Here is an 18,376-nt window from a genome sequence, read left to right as displayed (position 1 = left end):
ACTAGGTCAAGGAGTCACTTAGTGTGTTTTAAACATTGAGCATGGTGTCCACTCTCTATTTCAAGTAGTTTTCATCCGATCTTCACCAAACTTGGTCAGAAGTTGTATCTAGATGATGTCTAGGTCAAGTTCGCATATGGGTCATGCCAGGTCAAAAACTAGGTCACTGGGTCAATTAGTACGTTTTACACATTCAGCATGGTGTCTGCTCTCTAATTCAAGTAGTTTTCATCCGATCTTCACCACACTTGGTCAGAAGTTGTATCTAGATGATGTGTAGCTCAAGTTCGAACATGGGCCATGCAGAGTCAAAAACCAGGTCATGGGGTAACTTAGTGCATTTTAAACATTGAGCATGGTGTCCGCTGTTTTTTGTGAAAATATTCTGTGTCAATGCGGCATGTGGGGGTATTCGTCACGTCTGTGACAAAGCTCTAGTTTCATTTTGTACTAACATCAAGAATTCTGGTTACTATGGCAACAAATAGACTAGAAATACTGCTGAAAATGGTGTATCCTGCACACTTTTCTGGATCCTGCTATAACTGTAAAAGTTCTTAATATTTTTTCATGAAAATTAAAACGTGGATTGATGGCAATATGGACAGTATGCACGTCATTTCATTTTCTTCCTACGTCAAAAATTCTGGTTGCAATGGCAACAAATATAAATATAAAAAATAATTAATATTTCTGACAATGGGGGAGCCGGTAGGGGACATATATTGCTTGGCAATAGTCTTGTTTTATCATGAAATAAAGTTTTAGACATTTTATTTTCCTACATAAATGTTATTTTACTCTCTTGACAATTTATGACTGTTACTTTTTTATTTAATTTTTAGAGGATAATGGTAAAAACATGTTTGAATAGCTTTCTAAAATGTTCTAACTGTATCAGCTGGTATTTGCTTTTAGCTCACCTGTCACGAAGTGACATGGTGAGCTTATGTGACCGTGTGATGTCCGGGGCCTGTTGTGTGTGCGTGCGTGCGTGCGACCGTCAACAATTTGTTTGTGTAGACAGTAGAGGTCACAGTTTTCATCCAATCTTTATGAAATTTGGTCAGAATGTTTATCTTGATGAAATCTGGGTTGGGATCATATTTGGGTCATCTGGAGTCAACAACTAGGTCACTAGGTCAAAATCTAGGTCACATAATAGGTCAAATAATAGAAAAACCTTGTGTAGACAATAGATGTCGCAGTTTTCATCCAATCTTTATGAAATTTGGTCAGAATGTTTATCATGATGAAATCTGGGTTGGGATTGTATTTGGGTCATCTGGGGTCAAAAACTAGTTCACTAGGTCAAATAATTGAAAAAATCATCAACAATTTTTTTTGGTAAACAGTAGAGGTCACAGTTTTCATCCAATGTTTATGAAATTTGGTCAGAATGTTTATCTTGATGAAATCTGGGTTGGATTGTATTTGGGTCATCTTGGGTCAAAAACTAGGTCACAAGGTCAAATAATAGGAAAACCTTGTGTAGACAATAGAGGTCAAAGTTTTCATCCAATCTTCATGAAATTTGGTCAGAATGTTTGTCTTGATGAAATCTGGGTTGGGATTTTATTTGGGTCACCTGGGGTCAAAAACTAGGTCAATAGGTCAAATATTAGAAAAACCTTGTGTAGACAATAGAGGTCACAGTTTTCATCCAATCTTTATGAAATTTGGTCAGAATGTTTATCTTGATGAAAACTGGGTTGGGATTGTATTTGGTTAGTCAGGTGAGCGATTCAGGGCCATCATGGCCCTCTTGTTAACTTTCTGTTGTTAGTTTTTCTGATGTGGAAATGTTTGTAAGCCTCCAAGTTCTTGCCTCTCTCAGCAAGATGTCTAGTTTTCTTCTCTGCTGATATTTATGCTTTATTTGTTTAAACTGAAATCAAAGCATTCAAGTTGACAGTGACTTGTTTGTAAAGGATCTCGTTCACATATTGTATATATGAGCCTCGCTCTGATAAAAACAGGGCTTAATGCTTGTTCATAAAGTTTGCAGTTTGCACTGGAAAATCAGGGATAACATTTTCTGAGTTTATGGTATATTTGGTTTAGAGGAAGTATCTTTTCTGGAAAAAGCCTGTTTGGGCAGAAAGTGTCATCCCTGAAGAGCCATGTGTGCGGACTGTAATTTCACTTTACACACATGCATTAAGCTCTATTTTTCCATAGCATGGAATGTGGCAACAAGTGGATTGATTTAAAACAATAAACAAGGCAATGTGATAAACACATTCCAGCAATTTGTGCCATGTTTCTCTGAATTCTGATAATTTATTTGACTTATTAAGTTTATTATTTAGATCTTTCTAGAATGAATGAGAACTGCATGAGGTGTAATAAAATAAAATTTCAAGACTGAAAAGTACATCAATAGAATTGAAGGCATGTTTTCAATGACCAGGCTAATATATATATATACTGTTGATGTTTTTTAAAACTTACTGACTTTAACGTTTGACTGTTCATTTTGGTAATCAAATGCAAGCGCTTCATATTAAAGAATGTATACTTTCATATGCTTTCTGTACTTAACATGTTTGCTTTATTATTGCATAAAAGAGACTTTCCATTTAAAGTAAATTGACCAATTATCTTTTTTTTTCAAAACCTTATTGGTCTTCTTTAATGTTAAAACATATTCAAATAAAAGCTTTTTTTATGCCCGTTTTTTTCAAAACGGGACATATTATAGTTTTACCCTTGGCGGGCGGGCAGGCTTGCGTCCACAGCAGTGTCAGCTCTTCAATTCAAATAGTTTTCATTCGATCTACAGCAAACTTGGTCAGAAGTTGTATCTAGACAATATCTAGGTCAAGTTTGAATAGGGGTCATGCCGGATCAAAAACTAGGTCATGAGGTCACGAAGTGCATTTCAAGCATTTAGCATGGTGTCCGCTCTCTAATTGAAGTAGTTTTCATCCTATCTTCACCAAATTTGGTCAGAAGTTGTATCTAGACAATATCTAGGTCAAGTTCGAATATGGGTCATGCCAGGTGAAAAACTAGGTCACAATTCACTTATTGCATTTCAAGCATTAAGCATGGTGTCTGCTCTCTAATTGAAGTAGTTTTCATCCAATCTTTACTAAATTTGGTTAGAAGTTGTATCTTGACAATGTTCAGGTCAAGTCCCAATATGGGTCATGCCGGGTCAAAAACTAGGTCATGAGGTCACTTTGTGCATTTCAAGGATTTAGCATGGTGTCCGCTCTTAAAGTGAAGTAGTTTTCATCCAATCTTCATCAACTTTGGTTAGAAGTTGTGTCTAAATGATATCTAGGTCAAGTACAAATATGGGTCATGCTGGGTCCAAATCTAGGTCAAGAGGTCACTTAGTACATTTCAAGCATTTAGCATGGTTTCCAAAATCTTTAAACGGCCCTATCTTGTGACAGTTTGGCACTCTTGTTTTTATTCAATAACTTTTAGTATGAAATATTTATTCAATTTTTAATACATTTTGTTGTAGATAAATATAAATTGTTATCACATTTGTTTCTTTAAGAACAATTAATGCGGTGTGGTAGTGTCTGAGTTATACTTAACCAAAAAATATTCACTTGAAGTTCTAATAATTATTTATGCTCCCCTTCGAAGAAGAGGGGGTATATTGTTTTGCACATGTCGGTCCCTCTGTCCGTCGGTCGGTCCGTCCACCACATGGTTTCCAGATGATAACTGACAAAAACGCTTAGGCCTAGGATCATGAAACTTCATGGGTACATTGTTCATGATTCGCAGATGACCCCTATTGATTGTCAGGTGACTAGGTCAAAGGTCAAGGTCACAGTGACTCGAAACAGTATAATGATTTCCGGATGATAACTCAAGAATGCTTACGCCTATGGTCATGAAACTTCATAGGTACATTGATCATGACTTGCAGATGACCCCTATTGATTTTCAGGTCACTAAGTCACAGGTCAAGATCACGGTGACCCGAAAAAGTAAAATGGTTTCTGGATGATAACTCAAGAACGCTTATGCCTAGGATCATGAAACTTCATAGGTACATTGATCATGACTCGCAGATGACCCCTATTGATTTCAGGTCACTAGGTCAAAGGTCAAGGTCACGGTGACCCAAAATAGTAAAATGGTTTTTGGATGATAACTCAAGAACGCTTATGCCTAGGGTCATGAAACTTCATAGGTACATTGATCATGACTCGCAGATGACCCCTATTTATTTTCAGGTCACTAGGTCAAAGGTCAAGGTCACGGTGACTCAACTTAGAAAATTGGTTTCTGGATGATAACTGAAGAACGCTTATTCCTAGGATCATGAAACTTGATAGGTAGATTGATCATGACTCGCAGATGACCCCTATTGACTTTCAGGTCACTAGGTCAAAGGTCACAGTGACTTGACACAGTAAATTGGTTTCCGGATGATAACTCAAGAAAGCTTACGCCTAGGATCATGAAACTTCATAGGTACATTGATCATGACTCGCAGATGACCCCTATTGATTTTCAGGTCACTAGGTCAAAGGTCAAGGTCACAGTGCCAAAAAACATATTCACACAATGACTGCCACTACAACTGACAGCCCATATGGGGGGCATGCATGTTTTACAAACAGCCCTTTTTAACCAGGTTTTCCGAAGGAAAAAACTGGTTATTAGATTGGCGAATGCGGGCGGGCTGGCTGGCTGGCGGGCTGGCTGGCTGGCGGGCTGGCGGAATAAGCTTGTCCGGGCCATAACTATGTCGTTCATTGTCAGATTTTAAAATCATTTGGCACATTTGTTCACCATCATTGGACGGTGTGTCGCGCGAAATAATTACGTCGATATCTCCAAGGTCAAGGTCACACTTTGAGTTCAAAGGTCAAAAATGGCCATAAATGAGCTTGTCCGAGCCATAACTATGTCGTTCATCGTCAGATTTTAAAATCATTTGGCACATTTGTTCACCATCATTGGACGGTGTGTCGCGCGAAATAATTACGTCGATATCTCCAAGGTCAAGGTCACACTTTGAGTTCAAAGGTCAAAAATGGCCATAAATGAGCTTGTCCTGGCCATAACTATGTCATTCATTGTGAGATTTTAAAATCATTTGGCACATTTGTTCACCATCATGGGACGGTGTGTCCCACGAAAGAATCACGTCAATATCTCCAATGTCAAGGTCGCCACGACTAAAAATAGATTTAAAAAAAAAAAAAAACTTACAAAGGGGGTTAATTTTTTTTGGTCATTTCAAAAGTTCAGTTTGAGTTTTCTCCCTTTATCAGATTTTTTTTTCACAATGAAAACCTGGTTTTGTGACAATTTTGTCCCTTGTTAAAATATTTTTCTTATGCATATTAATACATAATTCTTGTACTGGTACTTTTGATTATAACATTATTTATGATAAAAGTACCAATACAAGTGCTGCCATCTATAACAAACATTATGACAGCCCTGAAGAAAATGTATACCTTTGATTCCCTGTGGTAAAATGTCACACTGTGTCATTTGTTAACTGTACACTGTACATTTCTGAGATATGGGCGTAGAATCAAGAACATTCTTAAATCAATATTTTGACTCAATTTTGAGTTATTTCTTAATGTTAGTGATGAATTTGATCATCATGCTCAATTTTCTGATAACTGACTTTTTAAATGACTCAAGCCTGTGTTTGAGGAGGAATATGAGTGAATTCTTATAGCTGAGATTTAAGATTGTTCATGTTCTGAACTACAGACTTAGTACTCAGCTGAGTTGAAGCTCAAATCTCATACACTAAGATTAGATCAAAAATTGGGAATGTGTGCGATACTGTGCCCTTTAGTTCTGGCTCTAACTTGCGAGAGTATTTTAAGAAATGTTCATAACACAGATAGGTCCTGAATGTGTAAAAGCTTACGTCCTGAAAACATGTTATATATAAATAATTCTTTACCATTAAATTCACATATGCTGTAATAAAGCAATTCTCAAAACTCAAAACTATAACCAATATTAATATAGGACATAATAAATATGTTTCACTATGTAAATAATGCTAATGAAGGACTATGTTTGTGGCACTTGCAAAAGTAAAAATATTGAAGATTAAATAAAGTGCTGATGTTTATGTGCAGAAAATACATTAATCAACATGGTAAATTGTATAAATATGAGTACACACTGTTCAGGCAATATAAGTCTCTACTTTGTACAGCATTACAGCTTGTGTCGCCTTGCAGGTACTCGAGTTCTATGTTACGCAGTGGCGATGTACGACTACGCTGCGACTGCCACATCACAGATCAGCCTGGCAGCAAATGATCGTGTGGCAGTGCTCAGCAAATGTGGTGCTGACAAGGGCTGGTGGAAGGGGGAACACTGCTCCACAAGAAAGGTTGTTTTTACCCTTTACCGCTTCGATACATATTATGACCCTTGCGTAGTTCCTTAGAAAATCAAATTGAGTTTAAGAACTGTCTTACTAGATTTAAGGTGTTAAGCAATCATTTCTATCCCTAAGATAAGCAGCTAACAGCATAAAACCTAAACAGCCTGCGAGTTACTTGGATGCTATAGTGGCTAAATGCTGGTTGCATATTGCCATTTTTACGTTGTTTCTGAGTGGGAAAGGGTTATTATGTTCATTTGGGCTCAATTACATTGAAAGCCTTGAGATTATGCAGACTTTTGAGTCTGTTTCCTAGGAAACCATTAAGAACTGTCTTACTAGATTCAAGGTGTTCAGCCTTAATTTCTATCCCTAAGATACTGATGAGCAGCTAACAGCATAGAACCTGAACAGCCTGCGTGTTACTGGCTGGCTATAATGGTTTAATGCTGGTTACATATTGCCATTTTACTTGGTTTCTGAGTGGGAGGGGGTAATTTCTGTTCATTGTAGCTCGATTGTCTTGAAATCGTCGGGGTTATATAGACTTAATTGAGTCTGTTCACTGGAAAGAAACATTACTCTCTGTCATTGGAATGATGCTTAGAATACTCCTTCATTTTCTTAAATTTGTTATGTCTGATGCTCACCTTTTACACCCATTATCAGTTTCAGAATTTTATGAACCGAAAACAATTATTCATTAAACTATTGTATATATAATTCTCACTTTTTGGTAAAAAAAAAAGAAGTTTCAACAGCAATATTAGTTATTTCCAAATTTTAGTTAAGCACTGAATAACATGCACTTTTTTAATCCCAGAAGAATAATTTTCAAAGGATGAGAAATATGTGTGATTTTTCTCAAAGTGGAACCTGGAGCATAATGATTCTTGTTTTTCAATTATCTTACATTAAATATCTCATGATTCCAGGTGGGGTATTTTCCATTTGCATATGTACGCGAAGAAGACGAGGAATAGCCGCAATTCTGCTGACTTCATTTGTGCTTTCATCATCAATACCTGATGTCTCCCTATATAGCTTAGTTTACATCATAACTGTCTGTGATGACAGTTTACATCATCAGTTTGTGTGATCATATCGTCACTTTCTGTGATGACACAGTCCGTGGTGAAACCACAGCGTTTGTTTAAGTGAGATCATCAGTGTTTTTGATGACATCATTGTTGTTTATGATGACATCACACAATGCTACATAAATAAACTAGTGACATTGTTATTTTCTGTTTTGATGTCACATTCTACAATGATCACATCATGTTTATCTGAGGTTACACTTGTATATCACAGCATATGTTGATGATAATAGTCGGATTTATTCAGCAATTGATGTTCATTGTAAACTAGCTGCACAGTCAATGTGTGTGCATAATATACTTAAAGTGTTGGTGAATGCTTTTTGCCCTGTGGGAACACATACATAAACAATGCACTTCTGTATTCAAGAGTGTCCTAAACCAGTTATAAAGTAGTTATTGTAATTATGATAGTAGTTATTCCATCTCTTGTTTCTTGAGCCTTTGTGAGGACAACAGATGTGGCTGTCAAGTGTTGGCAATATGATTGGTCTGTCTGGTAAGGTGTTATATGGACAAGAGATGTGGCTGTCAAGTGTTGGCAATACGATTGGTCTTGTTGGGTGTTATATGGACAAGAGATGTGGCTGTCAAGTGTTGGCAATACGATTGGTCTTGTTGGGTGTTATATGGACCTTGTTTTGGGATAAAAAGGCTTAATGCATGTGCGTTAAGTGTAGTCCCAGATAAGTGTGTGCGGTCAGCACAGGCTCGTCAGGTTTTTGTGGATTTGTTTTTCAAAGACATCTCTTCTTAGTGAAAACCCAGGTAAGGTGGCAAGTGTGCAAAGGCAAATATGGGATGACAATTTATGCATTATGCCCAGTTTTCCGAGAACAAGGCTATAACAAATTTCATGAGTGATGGGTCTGATTGAAACCTCACAGCCTGTCAAGCCTTTCATCATCTGAGGAAATCATATGATTATTAGGCAGTTAACATTATGACACTGCTGTTGAGTTTTAGATAGGGCATGCTGGGATTCTCTGATTGATGTAGGCTAGGAATTTTCACATGAGTTGTAAGTCTACTTTTGGCCTAGACTGCATGATTGGTTGCCATTTCAATATTGTCAAAATCATGGTGAATATGTTGTCTTCAGTAAAGATTGCATTATAGGTATTGACATGGTTTCCTTTGGTCTATTGATACATGTATTTTATACGTTCTTCTAAACCTAATAGAATTTCAAGACCTGATTTATTAATGTTGTGTTGATAAGATCATGAAAATGAAAAATTTGCTTTGTAATGAATTGGAATATTTAATGTTTAACAAGTCATCACAGCATCTATAGTTGTTGCAGAACATGTGTAACTTTGTTATTGCATGTTTGAACTCTTATCTCTTTATGTTCATATTAATTGTGTATACTAATGTATGGATTGTGTACTATATATTTTGTTGAATAAAGATGTAATAAAGTCATGTCAATGAAATAAATTCCATTGAATTCTTTAAAGTATGGTGATAATTTGTCTGGACAGAAAGGTTACACCAATTTATTTGTCAATGACTGTTGAAGTATGTGTAATTATAGCAAATATACCTGCATATTCAGTGTCATTCATAAAATAAACTGTTACCTTCGTATATTATAAGGATTTAAAAAAAATATATGTACTATTGTAACATGTACACAATGAGCTTGTGCAAAATCTTTCAGTGGAGACAGTTGTTACACAATATGAATGTGAAGGCTGTACAAACCAATGATATAGTGGACATGTTATCTTTTGAAAAGGTGCCAAATTTTAGAAACACCACAAGTTTATCTTAAAAATAGTTTTTCTTTAATTTCAAATTGTTCGTTTAATTGTAACAAGTTATAAAAAACAACATTATTTACTTGATTTTATTTTTTTTTGCGTTCAGTTGTTTATAATGAACAACTTACCTTATTATGCTTTACCAATATTGTAAAAGATGTGTAAAGTTTGTTTAATATGGATCCTTGCGCCTATAGGTTGTGTTATATGTGTAAATAATAATGAACAGATATGTATTGGTCAGTTTTTTTTATTGTAATATAGATTAAATTGCTGATAATATGTTGAATGTTATCACCAGATGATATGTTTCTTTATTGTAAAATTTGTAGAATCAGCTAAATGGACGTTTTAAAACTTTATCATCTCATCATGATGAGATTAACCCTTTGCATGCTGGGAAATTTGTCGTCTGCTAAAATGTCGTCTGCTGAATTTGTAAAATAAGCATTTTCTTCATTTTTTTTCAAAGAATACTATCAAAATAGCAAACAGTTTGGATCCAGATGAGACGCCACAGAAAGTGGCGTCTCATCTGGATCCAAACTGTTTGCAAAGTCCTTTAAAATTCGGTTCCCGCACTGAAAGGGTTAAGAGGGGAGGGTGTATTTTGAAAAACATGCATTAAGCTGATTCTATTTTCAAGATTGAATTAAACCTTTTACCGCTTATAGGAGCATTTTGACGTGTTTGTTGTCCCTTAGGAAATCAAATTTAATTGAGGACCTTTCTTACTATGTTGAATTTTAGGCATCATTTCCAACCATAAGGTACGGGTGAGTGGCAAACTGCATAAAACCTGAACAGACTGTGAGTCACTCGCAGGCTGTTCTTGTTTTATCCTGGTTGCATGTAGTCACTTTTACTTTGCTATTGAGCAGGAAAGGTTAAAATGACTATGAATATGTTCAACTTGGCTTTGTCTATTCATTTTTTGAATTGTGCTTATTCCATGTCAGAATTATTTACTGACAAGTAATTGATGTCTTATTGTATTCCACTTGTACAAACCAATAGATGCACTAGTTGAATATTGTACATTTATGTTGTTATAGATGACATTATATTTTATTTCCGAAATTGTAATATAGACTCTACTTGTGATTTTTTTTCCATTTTGTTTTATTTTTGTTATTTATTTTCAAAATATCTTGAGAGCTTTTTTGTTGATTTTTTTTCTGCATTACCAAATGCTCTCTGGGCCGGTATTCTCAAAAAGTGTGAACAGACATGAGCTCTCAGCTAGCTGACTCTATGTAACCCAAAACAGAGATGGATGTACCATACTTTACCATGTATTAAGCGCACCATGTGTAACGCGCTCCATAGAGCTCTTATAATTAGCTGACTGTATGTATCCCAAATCATAGAGTGATGTATACGTACTACCCGTTGGATCAAAAGCTGATGAAACCACTACTGCTAGAAATAGCAGTGACCTCAGTCATTTATTTAATATCGCAGTTTCATTTAATAACTAACAGGAGTAATAAATTTAAACAATAAATATGTTTTTCCTTGATTAATCGAATATACTTATGTTATGTACTTGATGTCAGTTTTTCTGCTGCAAACATGCAACATAAACTTGTTTAAGTAGTGAAAATTACTGAATAAATCAACCTAGATTTTGATATTTGTGTTGGACGAATAACAAAAGAAATAAAGAATAATTTAAAATTGTTTCCCAAGTATCGCATATTGCACTTGAGACATGATGATTTTGTTTGCAAGAAAACAGTAGAACTGATGTTATTGATATTTACACTTAAAAATGTTAAGTATATTTCAATCGTTAACTTGAAGGCATTTAAGCATATTAACAACTTATTGCATGTTAGTATTAAGAATATTAAAAAAAATCTATTTCCACATTACTGTTATTGTAATTTGATTAACAGAATGTAGGGAGTGTGATATTTGAAGTCCAAGTGGTTCGAAAGAATTCCAGTATGGGTTTATTCATGATTAATACTGTCTTTGATTTTTGTACAATTTTATCTCTAAATTAGCAGTCTCTCTTAAAGCATATATGTATATTATGTTTTGTTTATGTTTCATTTATATTGCAAAATTTATATTTTGTCATTATTTTATTTATCATTTAGTTTTGTTAGCTCACCTTAGCACATGGAGCTCATGGTGAGCTTTTAGGATACGGTGATGTCGTTCGTCTGTCAGTCCTTGTGTGCATCCATTTACTCAACTCTTGAATCACTTACCGTTAAAAGAGAGTAATAAATCTTCACAGAAATAATCAATAGGCGTCACTTTCAAATTTGCTCCAACATTCTGGTCCCGTGCATATGTAGGTTTGAACCATAGTTTTTATAAATGAAAACTTCAAAAGTAACTTAAACCACAAGGGTCATGGGTTTAACATTTGGTGTGTTACATCCTCTAGTGGTACTTTAGTAAATTTGTTCACATTATGCCCCTGGGGTCAAAAATGGCTAGTAAATTTTTTCATATTATGCCCCTGCGGTCAAAAGTGGCCATCCCCCAAGAGTCACATGTTTTGGTTTTATGTATATAATGAAAGCTTAAGACAGTTTCACTCTTAAACCTCAATGCCCAGAAGGTTTTTGTTGGACATGTGACATCTTTTAAGTAGTCCTCTACCAAGTTTGCTTAAATCGTGACCCGTGTCCAAACTACATTATTACCACAAAATCTGCATCTCTTTTCCCCCTGCTTGTCTCAGGTGAGGGACCTTGGGCCTTTAGACCCTCTTGTTTCAGTTACTTTAAATAACCTAGTGCTAACAAAATATAAATAAAATGTCAAACCAACATCTACTTATTTATTGTGCGCATCCTATTGAAAAGTTTAGCAATAGAGAAATCTCAAAGTTTATTATTTCTATTAAAACAAGAAACCGTCTCCGACGGGTGATGCTCCCCAAAGTTGTTTTTTTGTCACAATATTGCACTATATATTCAGATAAAAGGAAACGTCTTGAGGGGCATAACTTTTTACAAAATAATACGATGGATGGTTTAGCAACTTACAAATTTCAAAGGGCCATAACTCTCTAAATAAATCATCTAACCAGAACCCACACATAACATGCGCATCTCCTCAAGGTAGTTAAGCTTCCCATAAAGCTTCATTGTTTTCCAGTCAGTAGTTGGGGAGAAATAGCCCGGACAAGAATTGCAATATATGTACAGTTTATAGAAAATTTCAAAGGGCCATAACTCTGTGAAAAATGATCCGACCATAACCGGCTGATAATATGCACATCTCCTGTTGGCAGTGAAGCTTCCCATAAAGTTTCATTGAATTCCCGTAATAAGTTGCTGAGAAATAGCTCGGACAAGAATTGCACTATATGTAGAATGGAAAATTTCTAAGGGCCATAACTCTGTGAAAAATCATCCGACGAGAACCGGCTGATAATATGCACATCTCCTCTTGGTAGTGAAGCTTCCCATACAGTTTTATTGAATTCCAGTCATTAGTTGCTGAGAAATAGCCCGGACAAGAATTGCACTATATGTACAGTTAATGGAAAATTTCAAAGGGTCATATCTCTGTGAAAAATCATCTGACTAGAACCCGCTGATAATATGCACATCTCCTCTTGGTAGTGAAGCTTCCCATAAAGTTTCATTGAATTCCGGTCATTAGTTGCTGAGAAAAAGCCCGGACAGGAATTGCACTATATATACAGTTAATGGAAAATTTCAAAGGGCCATAACTCTGTAAAATCAAAGCACTGAAAGTACTGGTGGATTATTGACATGAAATCTCACAACGTGGCCCTGATTCAAAAGGAAACTAAGTTCATTTAGAAAAACATTCAAGTTTCTGAACCCTGTCTTCGCCACTGCGATGTTTAGTGTGTTACTAGTCTCGGACCAGCTTCAATAGGAAAGAGTTAAAGGGAAACATACAATCTAAAATATCGCCTGTGTGAATCGAGTATTGTACATTCGGATACTTTTTCTCGGTAACGGCTTTTATCGTTGTATAGAGAATACTAGCAATGCGCATGTACTAACATTTTCACAACACCCAATCAAATTGCGTTGCGTTAACAGAGAGTTAGTTCTGCGGCGTAGACAGAAGTGCTCCGAAGTTTGCAGTAATATGCAAATTAGGCTGAAGATTGGCTACTGTGTATTATTGCCGCTTTGCGTCAATAATCCAAAAATCATCCGGCCAGAACCGGCTGATAATATGCACATCTCTTGGAAGTGAAGCTTCCCATAAAGTTTTATTGAATTCCGGTCATCAATTGCTGAGTAATAGTCCGGACAAAAATTGTACATGGACGGACACACGCACGTACAGACGAAGCGGCGACTATATGCTCCCCCCAAAAATTTGGGAGCATAAAAACTGTTTCCTGAAAAACAAATAGAGGATATTTGTTCATGTCAGTGTTAGATCGTTTGTTATGTGAAATAACAAACGATCTTACACTGACATGAACAAATTTTCTGTTTCTCTTATGCCCCTTTTTCAAGAAAATAATTAACAGCTGTTTCCCTTTCGCTGACAAGTAACCATTATATTATATACATTTCAATACACACAATGACGTCATTAGTGTTTGCATCATCCTCCGCCGAAAGAAAAAGTCCAATATTTGATGGTTTACTAGTAAACAAAGCTAAAAGGTTTAAACATTTTATTGCTCTTGCTAAAATAAGCAAACAAAGTTAAGCATAAAATGCTGCTAGTGTAACAACATTTACTAAACTGTACAAACAAGGGAAGTTAATCTTGATATGATAATCTAAAAATAGAAAACGTAGTTCCGAAAATGTATTATGTTCACCAGTGAAAATAACAATTTGTTTATTTTCACTGCTGTTATTTCACTGCAGAAATGTAATATTTTATCATTAGGTATAAACTAAATTTTACTTCGAGCACACACTTCATGACATATTTTGATGTTATTCCACCAAATTATTGACCTCTTTTAAACAAGTAAACTGCTCTAGTTGAAATATGTTTTAGTCCCGGTATCATTATACGTTAATCTGTTCTTAATGAACATTGCAACTATTCAGATTAGTCTACTATAGTTTTTTTGCTTCACCCGCTAAAAATAACCTTTCGTTCATAATTAAATATAAAAATTGTTTTGATGGGTTATTTAAATAAGAATACCTGTCAAAAGATAACCAGCAATAGGCTATTCAAGAACAGCATTCTTAAAGCCACGACCCATATTTCCTGCCAAATGTTCCAGGGAGAAAGAGCTAAATTTCCTTAAAAGATTACATGCGCTGGGGACCATGTCAGTCGAGGGTTGGGCGTTATATACTACAGAAATCCTAGTGTTCAAACGAGGGTACTTTTTATCATATATTATTTTACTATTCATACACTAATTCATGCACTCTCATACATCCTTGTGTTTACTCATTCATTTATTGAAAAAAATACCGCCAATCCGACCAACCTCAAAACAAAGGAGTGCGTTTTTATGTAAATTTGCGTTCCTCACTGTGAAGGGTATTCAACAGTAATTTCACTGATACTTTTATACCACGAAAACATCAGTCGAAGTCGATGTTTTCCAGAAATTGAAGTAAATAGTAGTTGATAATTTCAAAGTCTTATTGACAACGTGTTGGTGATGTTGGCATGCTTTAAGCATAATAAATCATGATTTAAAGTCTGCATTTTGAAACGTAGACGGGACCTTCAAGAAGCATAAAACAAATGGCTCATGCGGCAAATGAATAAAAATGTTAAAGAAATATGTACCCGACTGCCGTGCTGATATGACAAATAAAATGTTTTTAACAAAATAAACGTGTAGTAAATACTAGAAAGCCCGCTCTTGGCATGCCACTTGATATGCAGGTTCAATGAAAGCATCATCATCTACGTTTGTTGAATATTCGTGAAGAAGATGTCTAGTCGATCACATTGTCCACTTTCACGGATTTTTCAAACACGTGCAACATGTGGCAGTAGAGGCCACAGGTTTTTAGCGTTTGGCTAATATATTAAATAGTAAAAACATCATTTTTAATGAAAAATAATCAGATCATAACGAATAATAAACTTATCTGGAAACAAATTTACTATTTATTTTATATACATGTATTGTGAAATGTTTTCAGGCAAGTTTTTTCGTTTATTATTCTTCATTCAAAATGATGTTTTTACTAATTAATATCATATCCACACGCTTACCACCTGTGGTATGGCACCGTGAGTGTCCTGGGAAGCAGTTTGAACGAACGTCTCTAATACGCTGCCCTAAGACTCCCAGTTCCAGATCAAACACGTGACCTGAAAATCTATAGGGGTCATCTGCCAGTTATGATAAATGTACCTATGAAGTTTCATGATCCTAGGCCTAAGCGTTCTTGAGTTATCATCCGGAAACCATTTGGTGGACGGACCGAACGACCGACTGACGGACCGTCTTGTGCAAAACAATATACCCCCTCTCCTTCAAAGGGGGGGGGCATAAAAATATATAATTCATAGGTTAATAAGTAAATACAGTTTAATACATGAACTGAAACAAATAAGCTTTCAAAACAAAATGAGTAAAATTGACAATATATATACTATTAAGTGTATTATTAAATTAAAAGAAAATTTAAGTAAATGTTTTTTCAAACGGACGCAATAACTTCACCACGTATACCGTTTAATCGAACATGATAAATATACATTTTCTTAGACGTTACAATAACCATATTTAATATTTAGCACATACAAAGACAACAGTATTTGTTAGCCATACAGTCACAGAAGCAAGAACAAAACCATTACAATTCAGCAGTTACATAAATGAAATCGTATCCCAAAAATATTATAACCGTTTGACATATAAAGCAACATCTTAACGAAATACATTTGCGGATGTTTGATCAACGAGTCTTCTCAAAAACACAAGCCTGATGAACTATTTCATCTTGAAATAAACGTGGTCATGATGTACAAGCTATACATGTATTATAGAGTATGGTACTAGGGTGCATCGTTTTGTAGTATCCATGGAATGTTTCCAAAAATACTTTCAATAAGAAAGTACAACTTACATCTTTGTACTTAATGGAGAAGAATTGGCGCGTTGTTTCTTTATATTGACATACATATTATACCTGCTCCAACAATAACTTAATGTTCCTTTGGTTACAACTCGTACATGGACGCATGTCAAGCATTACACAAAAAGATTTGACTTTACGAGAGCACATGTGTTTAAAAGTTATGTTATCGTAAAATGAGATCAATGTTTTAAAGCAGCATTACACCGTTGTTTCGTCGCTTCATATATATTGTAATAATAATAATACAACATTTATCGCAATTTTAAATAAATATTTTCTTAAAAAAGAATACATGTGCAAAGTATTCTACCACAAAATAAATATCAGTTACCAACATACGACAACTCATTAATATCTATACATGAGAGTAAAACGTGCAAGTCAAATGGCTCTTGATAAGTGCAATCGTTTTGCATCATCATACTAAATGCTTCATTATTTACTTGACCACCTTCCATCATTTACTTGACCACCTTCCATCATTTACTTTACCACCTTACTAAACGCTTCATCATTTACTTGACCACCTTACAAAACGCTTCATCATTTACTTGACCACCTTCCATGATCATCCTTTGGAGAACTTCCTGCAAAATTTCCGTCTTACGTTTGTGTATTACCAGCAAAATACTATTGGTCTCGACATCATCGGTCTCGACATCCATACATTGAAAACGTCTGTACATGTGTATCAGCTGCAGCATCTCCACCTCTATCCTCCTCCCGCTGTACCATCGTAGTGGCTCAGGGTGAGCAATAATAGCTTGTCGTATCTTCGGTAGTCTGAGTATGCTTCTAAGACCTTCGTCCATCATTTCATTAACAGTTGCTATCCAAGAAAGCTTTTGTTCATGCTCCAGAGCACAGGCTGCCTATCAGATTGCGCTCTGGAATCATGTAATAGGGCAGCTCTTCAGTGTCTATAGCAACTCTTTGCGCATATAATCCTTCATGAAGCCAGTGAAACAGACTACTTTTATGAAACAATGACTGTGGGTTATTTTCTGCTATTCATAATACAATGTTTTTTAACGTACATGATGTAACCTCTTTCTTACGTGGTTTCAGTACATCATTCCTAACCATTTTTAACAACACGTGCAGTTTCATTTGAGTGTCGTTAAGATTGTTTATCAGTACGTTTTCCCCTGTGTTAAAACAAATTCTCCATTCAACATGTTCATAATCACTGCCTTTAACCCCAACAGGAGAAACAAAAGCTCCTTGTGACACAACCTCTTCAACGACGTCAGGTGATGGCCAGTTGCAGGGTCTTGACGCCCATCTTGTTATGATGTTGGGGCAGTAAAAATGAAGTTCACTAACTAAATCTTCGTGATCAATACCATCCACTGTCACTGCTTAAGAGTCCGCGACCATATCCATCATCACACAAGGCATTGTTCACTACTCTAGGAAAATGTGTACCGTACCTCTCTAGTAGCAGTCTACAGTGTCCATGGCAACTAGTACAACTGCAGAATCTAAATATGCCTGTCTCGCCAGGAACGTTTTTTGATCAACACCTTCTTCTAAACAGATGGCACGTGTTGCAACACACATTATGTCTCTATCACTCTCATAGTAGCTGGTCAGACCCTCAGCTTTGCTACCCGTGGTGTTACACATTGCCAAACCACGCAGCAGTGCAGTCGCATGCCTGTCAAAAGCCTTATAGGCATCTCTTCTCGCCTGTCGGATGTGAGGCCCATAGCCCAGAACATTCATCGAAGTACACGTCTCTGCTGAGGCAAGTTCAAATTGAAACTGAAATGTGTTTTTTACAAAGTGATATTCATGTATATAAAATAAAATGTTACTGTCACATTTTGTAATGTTTAGTTAGTGAGGCTTAGAAACTAAATAACGGCGAGCCTAGCACAGCCCATTTTTTATTTGTTCTGAGCCCGATATATTACAAAACAATAGGAGAGTACCCGGTTTTTCTGTTTTCCATACATCCATGCCCACATTATACAATTAATGATAACATATCACTTACGACGGTTTATTTCTAAGCGGGCATGCACTTGCAGTATGACGTCATACGTCATTGGAACCAGGGCTTATCAGTATGAGATGCAGTTTTTGTATAGGTTTCTTTTGTTCCTAAAACATACATGC

General features: G+C 35.8%; 1 protein-coding gene across 4 annotated transcripts in view; it reads left to right on the top strand.

Moving 5' to 3' along the window:
- LOC127838439 (guanine nucleotide exchange factor VAV2-like) overlaps window positions 1-12,007 on the top strand; it is a 141,060-nt gene extending 129,053 nt beyond the window's left edge. For all 4 annotated transcript variants that reach the window (XM_052366222.1, XM_052366221.1, XM_052366220.1 and 1 more), the window contains 2 exons: window positions 6,198-6,352; window positions 7,282-12,007. In XM_052366222.1, coding sequence (XP_052222182.1) covers window positions 6,198-6,352; window positions 7,282-7,329 — 203 coding nt within the window. In that variant the 3' untranslated portion in view covers window positions 7,330-12,007. The remainder of the gene's footprint in view (window positions 1-6,197; window positions 6,353-7,281) is intronic.
- Window positions 12,008-18,376: the final 6,369 nt, after the last annotated feature.

The sequence above is a fragment of the Dreissena polymorpha genome, chromosome 7 (assembly GCF_020536995.1).
Source record: "Dreissena polymorpha isolate Duluth1 chromosome 7, UMN_Dpol_1.0, whole genome shotgun sequence".
Lineage (NCBI taxonomy): Eukaryota > Metazoa > Mollusca > Bivalvia > Myida > Dreissenidae > Dreissena > Dreissena polymorpha.
The sequence above is the reverse complement of the archived record's forward strand: the minus strand, read 5'-3'. Positions and strand labels throughout refer to the sequence as shown.